This window comes from Perissodus microlepis, chromosome 16 (genome assembly GCF_051167445.1).
Source record: "Perissodus microlepis isolate ML-2025 ecotype Zambia chromosome 16, ASM5116744v1, whole genome shotgun sequence".
NCBI lineage: Eukaryota > Metazoa > Chordata > Actinopteri > Cichliformes > Cichlidae > Perissodus > Perissodus microlepis.
Genome location: NC_140476.1, coordinates 5680001 through 5700496, shown reverse-complemented (window position 1 = coordinate 5700496; position 20496 = coordinate 5680001). Strand labels below are relative to the sequence as shown.

At 40.2% G+C, this 20496-nt stretch overlaps 1 protein-coding gene across 7 annotated transcripts in view; it reads right to left on the bottom strand.

The window, feature by feature from the left end:
- slc4a3 (solute carrier family 4 member 3) overlaps positions 1-20496 on the bottom strand; it is a 66524-nt gene that overhangs the window by 5567 nt on the left and 40461 nt on the right. For all 7 annotated transcript variants that reach the window (XM_084954535.1, XM_084954537.1, XM_084954536.1 and 4 more), the window contains 16 exons: positions 20203-20348; positions 17953-18133; positions 17600-17735; positions 12773-12956; positions 11895-11997; positions 11537-11721; positions 11115-11334; positions 10078-10293; positions 9838-9986; positions 9544-9738; positions 9269-9451; positions 7580-7669; positions 7301-7467; positions 6932-7185; positions 4495-4664; positions 2566-2739 (listed from right to left, as the gene is read on the bottom strand). In XM_084954535.1, coding sequence (XP_084810661.1) covers positions 2566-2739; positions 4495-4664; positions 6932-7185; positions 7301-7467; positions 7580-7669; positions 9269-9451; positions 9544-9738; positions 9838-9986; positions 10078-10293; positions 11115-11334; positions 11537-11721; positions 11895-11997; positions 12773-12956; positions 17600-17735; positions 17953-18133; positions 20203-20348 — 2753 coding nt within the window. The remainder of the gene's footprint in view (positions 1-2565; positions 2740-4494; positions 4665-6931; positions 7186-7300; positions 7468-7579; positions 7670-9268; positions 9452-9543; positions 9739-9837; positions 9987-10077; positions 10294-11114; positions 11335-11536; positions 11722-11894; positions 11998-12772; positions 12957-17599; positions 17736-17952; positions 18134-20202; positions 20349-20496) is intronic.

The window sequence follows — 20496 nt, the reverse complement described above, 5'->3', positions numbered from 1 at the left end:
TGCCGCTAGGTACTCTGCTAGCAATGGTGAAATTAGGAAAAGCGTGACACAAACTGTTTTCTGGAAACAGAAAACATTAACCTTTAAAATAAAAGCTGCATCTTTTGATAATTGTTGGCTGCGGTGGCGAGGCACAACTTTTAATCTGAAGGTTTCTGGTTTGCGTACAACTTTTTCAAGGTTTACCACTGCTCAGCTATTATTGACTTTTTAGCGAGTTCAAATAGCAACTGGCAGCAACTTAACCTAAATTAAACACAAAGACAGAAACAGATGGAAAAAGCTAGCCTGACTGTTTAAAAGTCACCAAATCTTGAAGAAGCAGACTACAATAATGTCTATCTAATTTTCTGTGTTAATCTGCATTAGCCAATTTAGCATCACAGGTGCAGGCTTTCAAATTATGTTTAACATATAGACAAAAGTAAGAAATTTTTTAAAACGTCTGCTTTTAAAAAAATATAAAATTCTTTTTCTTTATATACAGTTTAGAACTGAGTTATAGCTCGTTATTGGAAAATGTGGTAACAACAAGAACATTTGTGAAACAATTACAATCCCCAGTTAAAAAAACAAACAAAAAAACATTGGAATGCTGTAATTTTAACTACATAGAGAATGCAATGATTTGCAAATCTCAAACCCATATTTTGTGAACTATAGAACACAGAAAAAATACAAATGTTTAAATTGAGACAATGTACCATTTCAAGGTCATACGGTCATTTTGAGTTTGATGGCAGCAACATATCTCGAGAAAGTTGGGACAGGTACATGTTTACCACTTTGTAGCGTCTCATCGTCTTTTTAGATCAGTCTGTAAATGAACTCAGGAGAGCAGATGCTGGACTTTTGGGAAAGGAATGTTGTCTCATTCTTGTCTGATAGAGGATTATAGCTGCTTAACAGTCCTGGGCCTGCTTTGTTGTATTTTTCATCATGTCCCAAATGTTTCAGAAAGGTCTTGTAAAGGTATGAAGCATGCACTTTAGCATTGTCTTGCTGAAATATGCAAGGCCTTCTCAAAAAGACATTGTCTGGATGGGAGTGTAGTTGCTCTAAAAGTTGTATATACCCTATGGTGACTTTCCAGATGTGCAAACTAAGGCACTCATACACCGCCCTAGAATCGGAAATGCAGGCTTTTGAACCAATAACAAGCCAGAGGTTCCCTCTCCACTTTAGTTCAGAGGATGCAGCGTCTATGTTGTCCAAAAAGAATTTCAAATCTTGATTCGTCTGACCACAGAACAGTTTCCCACTTTGCCTCAGTCCATTTTAAATGAGCCTTGGCCCAGAGAAGCGTGTTTCTGGATCATGTTTGCATATGGCTTCACAATTTTACACTGAGGATTATTATTCTGAGAGTGTTCCACAATTCCCTTTTATCCAGTCATGTAACCGACCAGTTGCCAGTTAACCTAATTACTTGCAAAATGTTCCTCCAGCTGTTTCTTTTTAGTGCCACTTACTTTCCCAGTTTTTTGTTGCCTTTGTCCCATTGTTTTTGAGATGTGTCAGATTCAGACTGAGCTAGTATTTTTCTGGAAGCAAGAAAATGTAGCAACACAGGAAAATGAAAACCTTTGACATGTTTTTTTATATTCCCATGTGAAGAAAATATGGATTTATTTATGAGATCTGCAGATCACTGCATTCTGTTTTTATTGACAATTTACAAACTGTTTCCACTTTTTTGGGATTTAGGTTATATTTTATGGAATTATTGTAGAAAATCATTGATGGTATGTGTCAATCTTGACTAGCAAAGGTTCAAATCGTGTACTTAGTAGTTTTCTTTTTTGTTTTGTTTTGTTTTTTTTAATTTGCATTTCCCATACATGGATCATTAGAAGTTTTCCAGGAATGACTTTCTCTCAGGTTCACATTATTTCATCCACTAATGTGAACATGAGACAAACCAGAGCTACAAGGCCATTTTTCCCCTTTGACTTTCTTTGGTTTACCAATTGTCTATAGTGCAGAAAAGCAAAGCAAAGAATGTGAAACAGGAACATTTATTATGGAGTTCATACAAGGGTGAAGGTTCGAGGGAGTGGAGGATTTGACGTCAAGGAGGTTCAGCTTTGGCAATTTTCAACTTTTGCCAGTCCTTTAAGTGGTTTGGGGCAATTCTACAGCGCAGAGGGTTCATGAGAACACATCACAAACGGTGGTCATGTTAAGAATAAGCTTATTTTCTTGCTCTTAAAAAGTTGACATTTAGGAAATGGAAGGTTTTAATTTGACAGTGATGACATGTATGGGTTAAGGTGGATCTGTCCAAGAAAACATGAAACCCAAAAGCAAAAAGCAATATCTGCGTATGTCTTGAAATTATTTGGATGAGAAAGCTGTCCATGATCACAGGGGCAAAAATAATCATCAGAACTGTCAGGGGTCAAGTTTGTTTCAAGCCCTGCAAGTCAGTATTAGACCGATATAAAAACATGCCAACGTCCGCTGAATTTTAAATTTGCCGTATACAGTAAGGTATCTCGAGGCTATGTGGGATCGGATGATTGTGGCAAACATTCTCGGAAAGCCTCTGCTACCTAAACCTACCGCCTGGAGCTCACGCTCCTCGAAGATCCTGGAGAGGATGAGGCGTCGCAGCGGCACCGTCATGATGAGGACGAAGGGGAACGCCAGGGAGGCCGCAGTAGACTTCACTACCCACAGAGCCACGATGCATGCCAGCTGGGTGATGGTAAACATGTTCATGCGCCATGTCTTCACCTGAAGAAACACACACGTATTGGTCAGAGGGTTAGAAACCAGGAAATTACAGCACAGACAGATATATCCAGAGATGCACAAATCACATTTTTGGCTCCATCTAGTGGAAAATTCTGCATCTAATCATATGATTTAAACATGCATGAGGGTTAGATTTTATGTCTCTCTTTTTTTAAGAAATTCACTAGGGAGAATTTTGAATTACAAAGCCATTAAGACTGGATTTTAAGACATGGGAATGGTTGTAATTTATTTACAGTCTCATAGGCTTTATTGCAAGTTATCACGATAAGCAGCTGCAAAGTTGCTCTGGCTGTGAATGGGAGACCTGTTAGCAGGGAGTGTTCCCTACATAACAAGATCTAAGCTTTTCTACGTGAGCTATTAGGTTGGAAACAGTGCTGTTAAAAAAAAAGAGAGAGAGAGAGCAAGCATCTGCGCACTTGAGGACGTGCTGTTTAAGTTTCTGGTAAGACATGAAATACAATCCTACTATGTAGTCCCATGGAGAGTGTGTGTTTTCACGCACTGCTGCTGTGTGTACATAAAGATCCCACTACATCCCAGTTATAACTGTTTTTTTAACATCTAGGTAATCTGCTGCACATGTAAACACAGCAACTTTAGAAAAAGAGGTTATGTTTTTGAGTTGAAGGTGTTAAGTTGGTTTGGAGTGACGAGGATGGAGAAGATTAGCTGACCTGACAATATCGGAGCTTTGCTCCATGAAATTTTCCAGATATATCACATGTTGATGTACGAGTTATTTTTTTATTACACAAACCTCTGAATGTATTCTGTGACTATGGCAGAGAGATAACCCGTATCTATAAAGATGCAGGCTACTGTCACATTGCCTGTGCTGTTTGACCGCTTAACAAAGGTAATGAAACTCATAAAGACAGCCTGGCTGTGTGCGCCTTAATTTATTTCAAATTTCAGCAACAATATATTGGGCAAAGGATGTTGAAGACGGAGCTTCATCCAGAGGTTCATGGATGTTGTGAAGGAGGACATGCAGAGGGTTGGTGTGACAGAGGAGGATGTGTCTTCTTATAGAAGACTCTCTCGAGTATTGCAGGATCTTTACCTTTTAATATAAAGCATTTTGAGGCAATGCTATAGTCAGCTGATGCAATATAAATACTGAATGATTTACAGGAGGCAAAATTTACAAGGTTTTAGAATACAGCGCAACACGACATGAAGTAACGCTAAAAGACTAAAATTAAGACATTTTTCTAGAGTCTAGTTTTTATTTTTATCTTTTCTGATTTTTTTTGCTTTAATATTTTAATTAGATGTTTTAAATTACAGATGTAAATGGTTTGACACCAGTAATACAAAGAGTAGATAAAACTATGCTATAGTCTGACAGCTGCAGGTGAAATAAGAGGAATGGATGAATTAGTAACCAGATGGCCAGAAAATGAACTGTGCTTTTCCTTAAACTGTTGAGGTTACTCTCAGATTTGGGTCCAAACCCCAGGAAAAACCTCTTTCAAAACCAGGACTTTAAACCAGAAATCTGGTGTGCATGGTTTTCATTGGGATTTGTCATTATCCACTGTGACGTTGTAGTATGTCTCTGACTCTCAGCATCCAAGCCTCTCTGTTTTTCTTTTGATTTAACTCAAACGCTGAGGACGGACGTCATTTTGGTCCCGCAGTTGCTGCTCTGCTGGCTTTGGTTTCTCCATGTTACCACTCATAATAGAGCAGAGGGCATGTAAACATTGCTATTGCGTGTGCTACCTTGGTGACGTAGATGTGATCCGGGTGGTGCTTGGCAGGCGTGACCATAAGCGTTATGCGTTCGTACAGCTGGATGCCCGTCAGAGAGGTGACCCCCATGTACAGGAAGATCCCGAAGAGCACAGCCAGAGGGATGAGGCGGAGAATATCTGTCATCACTATGGACATACCTGATGGGCAAACAGGGATTTAAAGGGGGACTTTTAACATGATTTTACTGCATGCGTGCACAATAACTGGCAACTGTGGAGAAAATTATTCATTCAACAAGGGAACGGGAACGGCCCTTAAAAACAAACACGCTGTCGTGCTTTTTATTAGAAACACACTCCCTCTTCAGATGCCTTGGTTAAGATACTCTCAGGGCTAATCCAAACAGTCTTCTTCCTAATCCAAACAGCATTTCACTCAAACAAAAGCTCAACAATCATGATGACTCACCACGCCTGCATACCCAAACTGGATCAGACTAGACTTAAGATTGCTTCGGGAACCCTACCTTAATTGAAACAAGACTTTCAGTCGGCAAAACGCAATGAGTCAGTGGATGAAAAACAATGCTGCAATGTCAGGGAGTGCATTTTCACTTTCACAAAATTTTCTTCTTGTAGAACGACTGTCTCGGCTCATTTTGAAGACAAACAGAATGAAAAATCATTTTAAGCTGTTGTTGGGCTGAGTCAACCTTCATGAATGTCTAGACATGCAGGAGCTACAGAGCTGCCACTCTTCTAGCTCGTGTTTATTTACCTAGAAATAGCCACTGGTTCAGATTCTTGTTTTATTCCATCTTGAATATTGATCTGATGTAAATTCTGATCCTTACACTTTCCTTACATAGAATGATAAGAAGTATAATTCTGCCAGCCGATTATATTGTCTCCCCTTTTCAATTAATTTTAACTAGATTAAATAGGTTAATTTCTACGTTAATTTTGGCAAACTCTTAAAAAACAACAGGCTTTATATTTTTTTCTGTAATTGGACAAAATAATTGCGTTTATTTTGACTTTGGAATTAATGTTGCTATACTTACTATGGCAGCAGCCACACAGTGTATATGCAATCATGTGAAAATGGACATTTTCACAGACTCTGTGCAAACCCCTGAAAGACCAAGTGCACCCCATTCAGTATCTTGTAGAGCCACCTTAACATTAAGTAACTTGAAGTAATCTTTTTCTGTCTGATTTTAGAAGAACTTCAGGGTTGATGTAGCTCATTAGGTATAGCAGGTCAACTATTTGAGGATTAATTTATGCACAGTTCTCCTTCCTTAATCTTTTCCTTTTCCTTTTGTTGATTTACTGCTATAATTTGGATCATTGTTCTGTTGCAAGACCCAATTTCAGCCAACCTTTAGTTTGGCTTTTGCCACAAGTGGCACAGTGCATTATTACCAAACATTATGACTCCACTTTAGTCTAATATGTCCAAAGGACATTGTTCCAGAAGTCCTGTGGTTTGTTCAGATGCAAACTTTGCAAAGCTAAGCACACTATGTTCTTTCTTTTTACAGAGAAGAGGCTTTCTCCTAGCAACCCTTTCCAAACAAGCCATACTTGTTCAGTTTTTCTGATTGTGTTGTCATGCACTTTAATATTTATCATGCTAATTGAGACCTGTAGAGTCTGATATATAGCTTTTGGGTTTTCTAACAGTGTCTCTGTGCACTGAAAAATCTGAGATCTGGCTGAATATGCTGGTCCGTCCACTCCTGGGGGAAATGTGGCATTGTAGTAACACATCCGAATGCTCCAGACCAGAAAACTGACGGACTACTGCTTTTATAGAAGTGTCCAAACTTGCTAAAGATCAGTTAGTCAAGTGCATTTGATTAGCAGCATCTGGCTACTACTTATCCTCTTAACTCCTCTGAAAGAAGTAATGGTTTAATTTGTTTTTCACAGGACTGCACAGATTCCTTAAAAAACGTTCTTTTCATTTGACTCGGCCACTGGCTTCACTTTCAGACTTTGAGGCTCCATTCTTGTGTTAAAATACCTTAAAACTGCATTCCTTTTAATGGCCTGCAGTGGGAAGAAAATACCCCAACTCCTCAGCAATTAGGACCTTTTCCTAATGAGTTTATGGACTTAATTGATTATTTGAAATCTTACATAACAGAGTATGATACACATTTAAAAAAGAGAGAAATCGCAGTCAAAGTGCTGTAGACGTTCTAAACAACCATCTGTTTAGAAAGATGGAAATTGCAGTTTTCTTGAAAATACAAAGCAAAGAAATCTTAATAGCTTTCTTAGAAATGTATTCTTTAAAAATAAATATACATAAATACAATGTGTGCATATCTAAAACAACAGGCTTGATGTCAGGCCTGGCTAACTACAATTGCTAAGCTATGATCGAAAAAGGAAGGGGGTGTGCTGCATAGTCATTTGGTACTCCCCACTCCCATCCTTGCCTCTCCTCTTACCAACAAGCACAGCCACAAGAAGTCCGGTGAGCCTCTGCTCTTTCACCTCCTGGATCATGGGCTTTTCTCCAGGAGCCGTGGCCTTGCTCATCACTGTGAGCGCGTTAACATGAGTGACAGAGCGCACAGTGGCTGCCGTGAGCCACGGCAAGCCAAAAAGGGGGCAGAGGGCACCCAGGATGACAATGAGCAGGAGATCCAGATGGAAGCCGGAGCCTTTAACCAGCCGACGCTCCTTCTTACTGACTATCAACCTAAGATGTTGGAGGAACAAGACGAAAACAATAAAATGTTTATTTTAGTGAACATATTTCATGCACATGTACAGAATTCTTTGCAACTGTATATAATCATGGCGTGCGAACGTACGAAGTAATTTGAGTTTCCATGAAAATAAGAATGAACACAAGCAGGGCAGGAACAACAGACGCTCCCATCATCCAAGTGGGGAAGGGCTGCTTGTCACCAAAGGGGCTGATAAACCAACCTCTCTTATCAGGAGACGTGACAGAAAAACCTGATGGCACATTGAGTTTCTAAAAGAGAGAAAAAAATCTGTTTTTAACACTAAAAAGAAAAATGTTTAAGAGCTTTTGAAAAATGTCTGCACTTGCTGTGCAGGATTTCTGTGATTAGCAGTGACGCTACCTGTGTGTAAGTGTCAGTAATGGCGTAATCCACCAGTACTGAAACTAAGATTGAGATCGGGATGCCAAAGTCACCGATAATCCTTCTGGCCTGGGGATATCAAGAAACCAAACATTAAATTAAAAGTGAAAATACATCCCAGATCTCATAGAGAGAAACATCACTTGAGCGCAAGTCAAAGATTATGAAGAAAGAAGTCATGTAGAAGGGAACAACTTACTGTTGAGTGGAAAAATGCTGATTTGAATTGCTTTTCATATGAATGAGTATAAATTATATGACTGATCTGCTCTTTTTTCATCAAAACAAACCACTTTAGCTATCAAGACTATCAAGACTAGCCAGCAGCAGTTTGTCTGTAAAACAGAAGCTTAAAAACGTATTTGCATCACTGAATAATTGCACATAACCGTTTCAGTGCAGAGACAAAGATATTTACGATCTGAAATCACACAGCTGAATAAAAATCCACAGCCTACCTGCCTCGCCTCATCTTAAGCTACAGTTTACCTTCAAATATAAACTGTGAAGTCTTGATACATGCTCTGTCATCCAGGTACAGAAATGCCAGAAATGTTCATCTGGAACAAGTGAGTTATTCAGTCTTAGCTCACTGCAGGTTTTCCCAAACTTATAAATGGTACAGTTGCATAACAGTCATTATGCATTCAACTGCGAATGAAGAATACATTTGTATGAGTGACAAAACATTTCTGTCCAGATGGACAGAATCAACCTTCTGACATAAACGCTGACGTTTTCCACCACTAGGAGTGCTAAAGAGCAATGTTTCATATATGGGCCTTGTTCTTTCACAGCATGTCACACATCCCTGCTGAGGTTTGGACACCTTTCCACAATATTTAGTGGTAACAGCATGCAGAAAAGACACAGAGGATGAAGTTTAAACAACACCATTTCTAAAATATACAGTAAAATATGTATTTATTTAGAAAGTAAATGAAATTTAAATTTCAAGAAGATGTTTCACCTCTCATTCAAGAGGTGTCTTCACTTCTAAAACCAAATGGAAGAGAGTTCCAGAGAGGTATTTAAACCTTAGTGAGGGTAGCTGACCTCACCTGAGCCACGATGTGAAAAAAGGTGTGGGTCCTTAACATCACCAGAGGTTTCGGCTGAAACCACTGTGACATCTTCCCTCACCCTATCATGAGCATTGTACTTTAGACCCAGCTGCAGCTTCAGACAAATACTGGTTTATCTCAAGGACAAAAGCTCCCAAACACAAGATAACAACACAGTGTATGCTGTGCAGAGCAGCACTGTACTGTACACCCTCACCTAAAGGGTAAAGGTCACTCTTTCGACAACGAAGCGGGCTTGACAGAAGAGTAAAAGAAGCCATCTATGTGCCCTGTGTACAACTGTAATTAAACAGATGCGGTGGGTTATGACACCAACTGTCAGCCACCTACAATGCAGTCTTGAGATCTCTTCCCAAGCGCCTCAACCCCCACTCACAACACGTGTCAGCTGACCTTAATAGATCATATGATTGGGTGAGGGCAAGGTATCGCAGTGGTTTCACCCTTGTCTCCATGAAACATAAAGAAGTCCATTCACTTTAGACTTAGAGTAGATGTAATAAAAATGCTCTATAGAGTTCATTTATATTCTCATGAGAAGTATGATATGATTTGTTTGAAAGGGTTAAAGGAAGTTTATTACCTTGCCACCTAAAAACCGGCTGTTTCGAAACTTCCTGAGAAAGAATGCAACAAAGAAAGTGCCCATCATGAGCACCAGAGAAAGTAGAGCAGTGTTAGGCTGGTTGTATATGAGACCATCGAAATTTTGAGACCCACTGGCGTCAGTGGGATACACTGCCATCAGTGGATGTTCCTTAAAAACCTGGAAGAAAAAAAAGAAAAAAAAGAGTAAATCTATACAATGTGACTGATTTTATTAGCGTTTGCAGGGCTGATTACTGTTTAAATTCTGACCTTGATGAGCTTAGAGAAAGTTTCATAGATGAAGATGAGGGAGATGAGGAAAGCGAAAATCTCCTGTGTAAAAGGTGAGATGTAGCGGACAAGGAAGCTACCCTCTGCTGCCACAATCACCAGGACGATGAAGATGAGCCAGAAGCCGATCCACACTCGACCAGTCAGGTACTCAAAGTTGTAGACCTGACAAAACTGAGTGAGAGGACAGATTAATCACCTGACAAGAGAAAAAGTACATGGGATGATATGAAGAGGGAGGCTTTGTGTTGTCATTGTCTTGTTAAAAGTCACCTTATAGAAGGCCTCTTCAAACACCAGTAAGGGTCCAGAGAAGCCAGTGATGAGAAGGGGTTGTCCAGCAAGCAGTGAGAATATAACCCCGATAGTTGCAGTGGAAACAATGAGTTCAGTCACTCCCATCATGCCCTCTGTTTTCTCTCCTGTATGCAGAAGTAGCCACACAGAGATAGACATATTAGATGCAGTACATCAAAGAATATGGACTATATGTTTTAAGTAAGTTTTGATTACCCAGGAGGCCTCCAAAGGTAATAGTGGGTGACAGTGCGGCAAAATAGATGAAGATGACAGCAGCAATGCACTGCATGTCCAGGGCGTCTTTTAAGTCGCTCACATATTGCGGGTAACGCCTGCGGATGTCGTGGATCAAACCTCCAAACGGCATTCCTGAACGCTTTAATGGATCCACTTCCTGTTCTCCCTCCTCCTCCTCCTCAGGACTCATCTCTGTGGGCATTCATACAGGCATCACAGCATGAACAAACTAATATCCACGGACCATCCATGAGTAAAAACAATAAACCACTGCAGTTCTTCAACTGGCCACTTGACGTTACCTCCAAAAGGGAGTCATTTCTTTTTGACCCTCATTTTAAACTGTCCAACTTTATAGTAGAAAGAAACGTCTCCTTTATAACAGCTATACAGGGGGTAAATTATGTGCTTTATCGTCCATGCTAAAATTTTATTGCTGCTTTTTTTTTTTGCAAATATTAGTTCATTACTTCTGTGACTGACCAGTGGGTGCTAAAATAAGTAGCGATTGATGCTAGCTGTTTATGAGGCGTCACCTCTGCTAGTTACTGATGTGGACCTTTTGACCATATTTATGCTGCCAGTTGCTTTTGGAGAAGGCCATCCAAGAAGTCCAGCTTTTGTAAGCAAAATTCTAGTATTTTATTTGGTTGTTAATTAGCTTGTATTGGTTTCTGTCTATATAGCCTATGCACATTCCTTGCTAACAAAGCTTTTTAGCATTTGGCTGATAACTAAACGATTCATTTGCTCTTCCAAATCTAATAATTTCTTCCTCCAAAAAACAAGGTAGTGAATGAATTTTATATTTTTTCTATTTACAATAGATTCTATGAAAACATCAGAACTTACAGAAGAGAACAGACATGAGAATAGATTAGACACATTTTTTCTGTTGATTTGAGCCCTAATACACAAGTCTCAAGTGTCCAGGTGTCTAGTTGTTCACTGAAGTTTTCCAGCCTTTTCTGAACCAGTGCTGACTGGAACAATTCAAGTACATTATTTTTTACCTTTGATTTCTGACTCTACTCCAATTAAGGAGCTGTGCTTCTTGAGCTCTCTTTCCTTTCTCTTCCGCAGCATCTGTTTCTGGAAGTCAGCCACTGTCTTCAGGAGGTCTTTTCCCTCCACGTCTGACGGTGGAATCACGATGCTGTAGTCCAGGAATTCATTGATGCCATTCAGGAGGTCTTGTCTGTCATCAGCAAAGTAGGCAACCTCATGGAAGTTCTAATCCAGAACAGAAGTGGATGGCCGTGACAGAAAAAGCAAGATAATTAGAAATCTGTGTGACTTGTCCAATTTTAACCCCCACTTTCTATCACTGAAAAGATATTATAGGATTCAAAACTATTTTGGTTTAGCAGATTATCATTATTAGTAAAAAAAAAATTACACACCTTAGAGCCTTAGAATGAGATTTGGAGGCTACCTTGTCTGACATGAGAGTGGAGAAAGAACGTCCAATTTCATGATAGTCCACGTTGGACTGACTGGGACCGAGAAGGACGAAAATAAATCGAACAGGGACGGGAACCTCAAGCACCGACTCCAGAAGGACTGCCTCGCTCAGCCTGACAAAGGCCATAGCCGGCTGCTCCAGAAATTCAACACAACCTTACAGAACAGGACAAAATAAAGAAATGAAAAACCTGCTTACTGATTTGATGTACTTCACAAGAAAAATATTGAGAGTGGCAGTTTGTGAGGCATAGCCAAATCAAGAAATTAGCATTATTCTCCCAGTGGTTTATAAAAACAGAGAAGAAAAACTCTGTCCCAAAGCTTACCAACTAAAACAATGACCGCCTCAGCGTCTTTGGGAATCTTGGCGAGAAGTTTCATAGATCTGGCTGTGGCTGGATGAGTCTCCGGCAGAGGGTGGAGAGATTTCTTGCAGGAAGAACAGTACAAAGATTACCCACATTACTGGCTAGCCAGGGTGATGTGATATAACAAAGAACTGCGCTAATAATGTGACATTATTCTTACATTTGTGGGAACGTAGGTATCAACAGTCACATCTCATTTCAAACCATTTTTTATGCCTGAAAAATATTTTTTAATAAGCTGGTTTCAATTTGCCAACATTTTAAGCTGAGGGGGAACAAGTTTTCACAGCTAATATATCAAACTGCTTTAACCAGAAGCACCTGTACGCCGACTAAGAACTTAACTCAACACATGTGGCGCAGGGAGGCCTGCGTTCTCCGACTTCAAGAACTACCTACATGACCTCTGACCTTGTTAAGAAGCGTCTCAAAGGCCAAAGTGAGAGCCACGGGCCTCACATCAGGAATTTTGTGTAACCACGTTCAAAATCTGTGCTCACTGTGTGCTTCTTAGAACTTAATGCAAACCATAAACTACAAGAAGACAGCTCAGCGTCCCTTTAATCTCCGTCCACTTAGATAGCTGAGTCCAATTACCCCAGTGGGATCTTGTCAGAGCTACTTAATCACTCACTTTGGCTTTGGTAGAGCCAATTTAACGCGCTGTCTGCCTGCACTGTTTCAACGACGTCACATTGTTTCATCGCCGAGACCCCATATTTCTCAGATCTCTGTCAGGAGCCTCTTAAAAATCAAATGAGCTGTGTAAATGACGTTAACTACAGAGACACTGACAATGTGTAACACATTAAAAAGAGAGAGAAGAGAAAACTTACAAACAGGCTAACAAAAACGTCTTGTTTGGGATCGTACACGGGTCCTTTGTGTTCGTGGTGTTCATCGTGCTCTTCGGACACCAATGGCTGGTTGGTGTCGTGGACGTGGTTGTGGTTGTAGCTGCCATGAAGACTGCTGGATGAGTAGTGGCGATGAAAACGATTTTTGTGATCGCTTAGATGGCTGCAAAAAAAAATATATATACAAAGTATAATTTCCAGCTATGCCTGCAATATGAGTGCAGTGACACTTTCACTAAACTGCAAAAATGTTAATGTGGTTAAAGTTAACATCACAATATTAAACAGCAATGAGCATCTTAACATGGAGGCTTTTGCAAATTAGCAGAACGCACAAAAGCACAGCCAAGGCTGTGAAGGAGATTCAGGTCACAGTAAGAGAGCAGATTCTAATGATGATATAAGCAACCAATACCTGTCCACTCATTTCATTTGAATCCCAAAAGTCAATCTCATGTGAGAGCCAAAAAAGGGCTAAGAGTTCATCAAAGTTATCAAATTGTTATATACATTCTCGATTCGAAATGCCAGTTGTAGTTGTTATCTCATCCATAGATATGGCCAGCAATTGCCATCCTATACTGTCTGCAAGGAAAAGCCTGCACAGTGATAGAAAACTGGAGGCTGGACATTGAGATGGGGATTTCAGGTCCTATCTCCAACACTTGAACTTATGCAGACTCATACTTGTGGTGGTACAAAATAGACTACCGGTGTAACATTTCAATGCCTAAATCTAACCTGACAGTGAATGAAAACAAAAGTCAGTGAGTAAAAGTGAAAGGCCAAGAAAGTTACCTTCAAAAGGAGGTGGTCGAACTCGAGATGAAGGTTATGGGATTATGCTACCAACAACTCCCCCAACTGTGCTTACTTTTGTTGCTGCTTTAGAACGGAAACACGCTTCTGTCAACAAGGTGGCACCTTCAAAATTAAATGAAGTGTTAACTGCCTGAGCCTGCTCGTAGCTGGAGACAGCCAAGAACTGGTGATACCAAATGATAAGGGTCATTCAGGGGAATAAGAACAACGGAAATAGTCTGAACCAAATTTGGTGCAAGTCCAGTCTTGTAAATGTCAACATTTTTCCCCGGCTGAAGTCCATGACATTAATAAATACCTACGTGAACTTTCACAAGACCTGAAATTCCAGTGGGTGCTTCTGCAAGCACTTTTTCAAAGGTAAGAATCAGAAATATAATCTTAACTCAAAGCCTCCAGAAGGTGCAGCTGCTTCTACTATTATTTAATAACTACTGTTTTCAAGGCCAAAAATATCCATGCTCAATTGCCTAATGCTAAGGACAGCTTAATCATTTTTAAGTGGGCTGCAGAATTACCTGGATTTTAGAAATGCTCGAAACAGCTGTGCTTCTTATTCACCTAATCCATCTTTTGTTCATTTAATGTGTTGACCATCTTTACCTCATGCGGCTGCAGTGGAGGTCATAAATCTTAGAAAAGTCATCAGCAAAATCCTTCCAAATTTAAACCGCTTTGCAGCTAATCAGAAAGCGGTTTCAGGAAAATCTGAGTTGACACATTAACATGATATTTGCATTACGGTATCAATAAAAGAGCCAGAGACTGACCTTTGTAGCCCTTATTTTCTCTGCTTTCTTTACGTGTGATGTTAAGCACATTTCACCCCACTTAAAGACGAGTTTTTAAGCATGTCAAACTGGCCAAGTTTCACTACATCACTGTTCAGTCCACTGGTGACATCACCTCACTCATTAGGCCCACATGGTCCAATAAGACTGCGCTCAAATTGGAAGAGACAGCGCCCCAAGACAAAAGAACGAAGTGTGACACTGAAGTCAATTGCACACAAAACGTTTCCAAAGGATCCTTAAAGTGGTGTGAGTAAGCGATGAGCTAAATCCTAGCAGCACTTCAGTGTGATTTTATTCCACGTCATAAATCTGATCTTTTAGCCTAGCGATGACTCTAATGACAGAGTGTTCTTTTCCCTGTGGAACCAGCCAGTGACATGCTGGGAATTTATGCGAAAAGGCAGTGAAATGTGGAACGAATGCATGAAGGCCCGCTGCTAAGAACGTCCACTGGCCTGCTTCTTCTGAGTGCATCTGCTGTGGCGCTTTGTGAGCATGTGTGCAAAATATGTAAAAAAGAACTGTAAATGTTGCCGCGGTTAAATTTATGATATTTTATTTTTCGCTATAATCCATGGGTCTAACTAAGGTCACCACACCATTATCCAGGAGAGATTCTTCTTCTTCAAATCCAGGCTGTACCATTCTGCCTTAAAAAAAAGGGGGAACCTGGCAGGACTGAGGTTCTATGCAGTCAGGAGAAAAAATGGACATTCTGAGCTACTTGTAAATTATAACAATAACAGGCGTGAGGGAAAATTCAACACCAGTTGACAAAACTGTCTCACTCCAAGTTCAAAAGTTGTTCTGGAACGCGCTTGTCTTCCTTATCTTATTTTCTATACTACTTCCACCTAAGTACTAAAGCAGCGGTCCCCAACCCCCGGGCCTCGGACCGGTACCGGTCCGTGAGTCGTTTGGTGCCGGGCCGCGAGAGTTGAGGCTCAGGTGTGAAATGTATAGTTTTCAGGGTTTTTATCGGTTTTCAGCGTTATTTTGTTATCGTTTTTATCGTTTACTCGGTTTTCCTGGGTCTTTTCACGTGTGTTATGAATAAATTTTCTTTTTTCCGGTACCGGTACTAGTTTTATTTTGTTGTATTTATCCGCGACACCTTAAAGGCCGGTCCGTGAAAATATTGTCGGGCATAAACCGGTCCGTGGCGCAAAAAAGGTTGGGGACCGCTGTACTAAAGCATCATTTTAGAAAAGCAAAAGTCACAGGAGCTCTTGAGTTAAATATCATAAGCTGCAGAACAGGATTTAGATTTGTTTCTATTCATATTAATTGGAGGCTTTGTGAGTAAGATGGCAACATTGTAGGGCTCGTCTTTCCTCTGGTAATTTAGCCAACATTTACTCGACTTGTTTCCAGTCTCTAGTTATGTAACTGTAAAATGTAATTCGCTGTGTTATAGAGCGCTATTCGATTGGCCTCGTGTATCACAGTTTAGCTGTCGTGTCAATGCCAGGGCAAATAAATGAGTGGCAATATCAGGGAGCACTGGAGTCACAGTTACATGCTTTTATTTGTTTGACTTGGGTACAGGATGTAAGTAACTATATCCTCACGTGTTTTGTGAATAGCTAGTTAAATATTACTTTTTTGAATTCGGATTATGACAACTAAAAGCGCGTTCTAGTGTCCTATGATAACCACCACCTTCCCATATCTACTCATATACACTTCCGCTGGTTTAACAGCATCACACCCAATAATTTCCAACAACACCATCGATCTAGCAGTGGCAGGCTTAGACTTACTAATGCAGAAAAAAGCAAAGCGCTGAAAACTCCTCGGCTCAAATAACAGCTGAGCCAGCTAGAAAGAAACAGGAAACATTTGAAATGAAAACACGTATAGTTTTTTAGGAAAAAAGTAAGCCTGGATTTATAAAGTGAATTTTGGGGACACATAAATTTTACACTCTCCTTTTCACTCTCAGTGCGTAGGAATCAGCAACAGTCTTAAACAAAGGCAAAGATCAAACATCCAGGAAGGACCACACAACGAAAACTCAAACGCTAAGTCTAACAGCACAGGCTTTAACACTCAGTACAGATACAGCCCAGTCTTGACATTTGCAGTTCAGTCAACCCGGGGAAGTACAGCAGTTGATGAGCCGAGTCTTGTTAAATGTCACTTTTTGGAAATTCCCAGCTCAGTTCCCCTGAGTTGAATTTTTTTTCTCTCCTCTGTGGGATAACGATTAATGAGCAGGAAGGCTTGGATCTAATTCTTCATACGACCAAACCTACAATCCAGGGTCAGAATGTAAACAAAGCTGCATCCACAGTACCCTAAATTGACAGGTTGGTTAATACATGGGTAAAGAACCAACTAAATCTCACTGATTTTAGGGCATATCTCATGAAACAGAAGTCAAGGGATAAACAGGAAGCTTTTTTTCTCAAAGATCCAAAGATAAACATGTTAAGGAAGCACATTCTCATTAAGCTACTGTAAATCCAAACGCATAAAGAACACTTAAACAAACTTTTCTTAACATGAGTGTGTTACATGTTAATATGATCTTTACTCAGGGTCAGGCACAAAGTCAAAAAGAGCCTTAACCAGACTCAAATATTTCAAGAAAGCTAAATGGTTTGTTCTTCTGTGTCCCCTGACACAATGAGAACTTTTGGAAAAACTTACACACCAAGTCACATCTTTTTTTCTGCTCTCTATCTGTCAGAGCTAGTGCACACACTGGCACACACACCTACAAACATAAAGCAGCAGCAGCGCACAGGATGACACCCTGTGTTACAAAAATCGAAGGTGGTGTTAGCATTTTAATTAGTCTTTATAATTAAACTGCTGCAAACCAATCGGGGAAAACAATCACTTTTATTTCTCTGATTCACTGCTCTGCTTCCACCGCTACCGCTCCCTCCCTCACTTTAATCACTTTCTAGCTCGCTTTGCTGCCACTGCTCACTTTCTCTGTCTCTCTTCATGCTCTCTGTATCTCTGATGGACAGTGTCTCAGGATTTCATCAGTGGCAAAGAAAAAAAGCCTCGCAGATTAATTTCTGGCTTTTATTTTTCATCTCTTTTCCATTAACTTGAAACATCTTCTTTTTGAATTGTGGTTCTTCACTGTTTACCACCGCAGGAAATAATGTTATGAATTGGTGATGCACTCAATCAGGCACAGCCTAATGCTAGTGTCAGCCTGGTTACTGACCTGTGTTTGAGAAGCAGGGCCCGAAGAACGTTGGGCCTATCCTCGGCTCTGATCTGATCGGAAATGATCATCGTCTCCACGACCAGGTGGGCGATGCCAGGCAGAGAGGTCTGTTCGAGGTCCAATAGGATGGCACCTAGAGAAGAAAGGCCAACCCAAACAAGTCGCTGCTGCAACTTTATTCAGTCTTAAGAAGAAGAAACAGTTTTAAGCAAGCTTTAAACAAAGCAGGAAATAATTTGCGGTTTTCTGCATATCACAGTTATGTTTGTGAATTTCATTTCAGCTGCACATACGATAAACTGCATGACTGATAACCTGATGCTTGCTGGACACACGCAGGAGCTTTTTACCATGTGTGATGGTGCGGCGAAGCTCTAGCAAGCTGCGGAAGGACAGCGAGGCCACATGAGGTTTTCCCCAGCGGTCCGTCTCATCGTCCACATCCTCCTCGAACTTGATCCAGCGAGCGCGCTCCTTCCATCTCATTTCATGGTCCTTCTCCACAATCAGCTCATTCAGCTCCACAAACAACTGTAGATAAAACAGGGCAGAAATATAAGCACTAAAGCACACGCTTGACCCGTTACACGTACCTCTCTAAGATTACTTTTGGAATATGTTTGACAACTGTGTTATGACGGGGGTAACTCAGTGGGGAAAAACATGTCTATCACGTTGTTTATAATCCAAGATCAAGTTCCTTGGAACGCATTTAAAGCTGTGAAAATCCCCCCAACTTCTTTTCCAAGTTCCTATCTTCAATACAGTTTGTTTACCAAAACATACACGGAGAAAGAATAAAATAATGATTGAAGACAGTGCACACAGCACACTCAACCAGCTAAGAGAAAGGCTGTGTGCATCATGTACTTGCTGTCTTTGGACAGAACTAAGAAGAATAAAGTGGTCTGGAGGGACAATCTGTTACATTTTTAAAAAGAATGACTTTTTTCCTCAGAGCAACACAATTTTTGTTTTTGACTGTCAAACTCAGAAGAAACAAATATGCACTTTGTGCTTAAGCTACAGTAAGACTACACTTGGGACCTGTAATTAAAGCTCTACTGCTCAATACTTATACTAATACTAACTAGGATTGTGTGTGAGAAAGGGGAAAAGCATACACAAAATTATCCCCCACTCTGCAATTCCCCTGAGCATTGCTGATCCATTTTCGCCTTTTCAAGCTTTTAGTTTTGGTTTGTCTGCTTACAGTTTATATCTGCATGTTGGTTATTTCTCAATCCCTTCATCAACCTTTTTTCAAACACAGACTGTAAATGGATAAAGCCATCGTGACACAACTTATTGCTTAGCAAAGGTCATTCTAGAAGCACCAGCTTTTTCAAAAAGGAACCAGTCTGACCGAGAAACTGGAACACAAGAGACATTTAAATGATAGCAACTTGTTAACTGAATATACCTGGATTTAATTTCTTTTTTGACTGTAATGAAGACCATTATTTACAAAAAGAACATCATGTTATAATCAGCAAGACTTGAAACCATGAACTCGTGAGGAAGGTGTTTACTTAGGTCACAGGTCACGAGATGAGGGCTGTTCTCCCATAGACTTCTATGGAAATGAGTTTCATTATGTAGCCAGAGGAGATGCCCCCTGCTGGCCATTAAAAACAATGCGGGTTAAAGGCACTTGCATATTAAATGATCATTTCAGCCACAGAAGCTACATCCATCTCTTATAATCAGCAGGGAAATGTTAGTGGTGTCATGTATTTAATATATATTCTTAGCGCTTATTTGCTGATTATATTGTTTTATGTATAAGAGAGGCCCAACTCTGAGTACAGTCTGTGCCAAAAAGTACTGACAGGAAATTGCATGCTTTTGCAGAGAATATGAGCTGCAGGCAGAAAGTGAAACTAAGTAGAGTGTTTGATCGAAACTTAAAGTGTGCGTGACGTGTAGAGGAAGTATATAAATAGACCTCTTTGAGCCGTGTTTTTCTTTGCCATTAAGAGAATACAAAAGAACTGGATTTAATACTTGGTGCCGTGACCCGGATTCTTTTGTGGCTGAGGGGACTATTTCGGAGTTTAAGGTACGATCTGATATGAGGCAAAAAAGGTAAAGCCATTGTACAGTGTCTCCTTTTGTAACTTGCTAGCAGCCTTTGGATCACTTATTAGTTAAAGGACAAGATATTTTCCCTGCAGCACCTTTATTACACAGTAAAAATGTCAGTAACAATCTCAGTTGTTGTCACTGTTTATCTCTGCCACTGTGCCAACACAAAATTATTTAACACTGTTTTAAAGTGTAGAATTCTTAACAAAGCAAGCTATTCAAAGAAAGCTCACTCATGAAACAAAGAAGTTTTTTTATGATGCTATCATAATAAAATCGAAGACTCACAGTCATAGAAACAACTATCAGGAGGCTGTGAGCCCCAGCACATGTGCAAAAGTACTCACATCTGACTGTGTCCCTGCAACAGTATATGTCTCCAGGACCACATTTTGTCATGCTGACGCACAAAAAACAAAAACTATAACACGGTGAAAAGAACACCAGCTATGCTACTGCATGTGATTAAAAAAATAAGCAAAACAAAACATGGCTGTCACCGCGCTGCAAACCTCATGAGTTTTCTTTTCCGCAGCCCTCTTCTTCTTCTTCAGGCTGGACAGCAGCGTAGAACTGTTGCTGGTTCGGCTCATGTGACATCGGGACGACTTCTTCACCAGGTGCCGACGCACCCCAGGGTTATCCTCAAATCTGTGACCTAGTGTTGTCGAATCAGAATGTAAGAGGTCAGAATTGCTAAGTCATGATGTCTGGATTATTAGTAAACAACCCGAATATGTACATTTAGTAAGAGGTAGGCTGAAATGCTTTTTTTTTTAGACTGTTAACACATCAAGTGTGTGTTT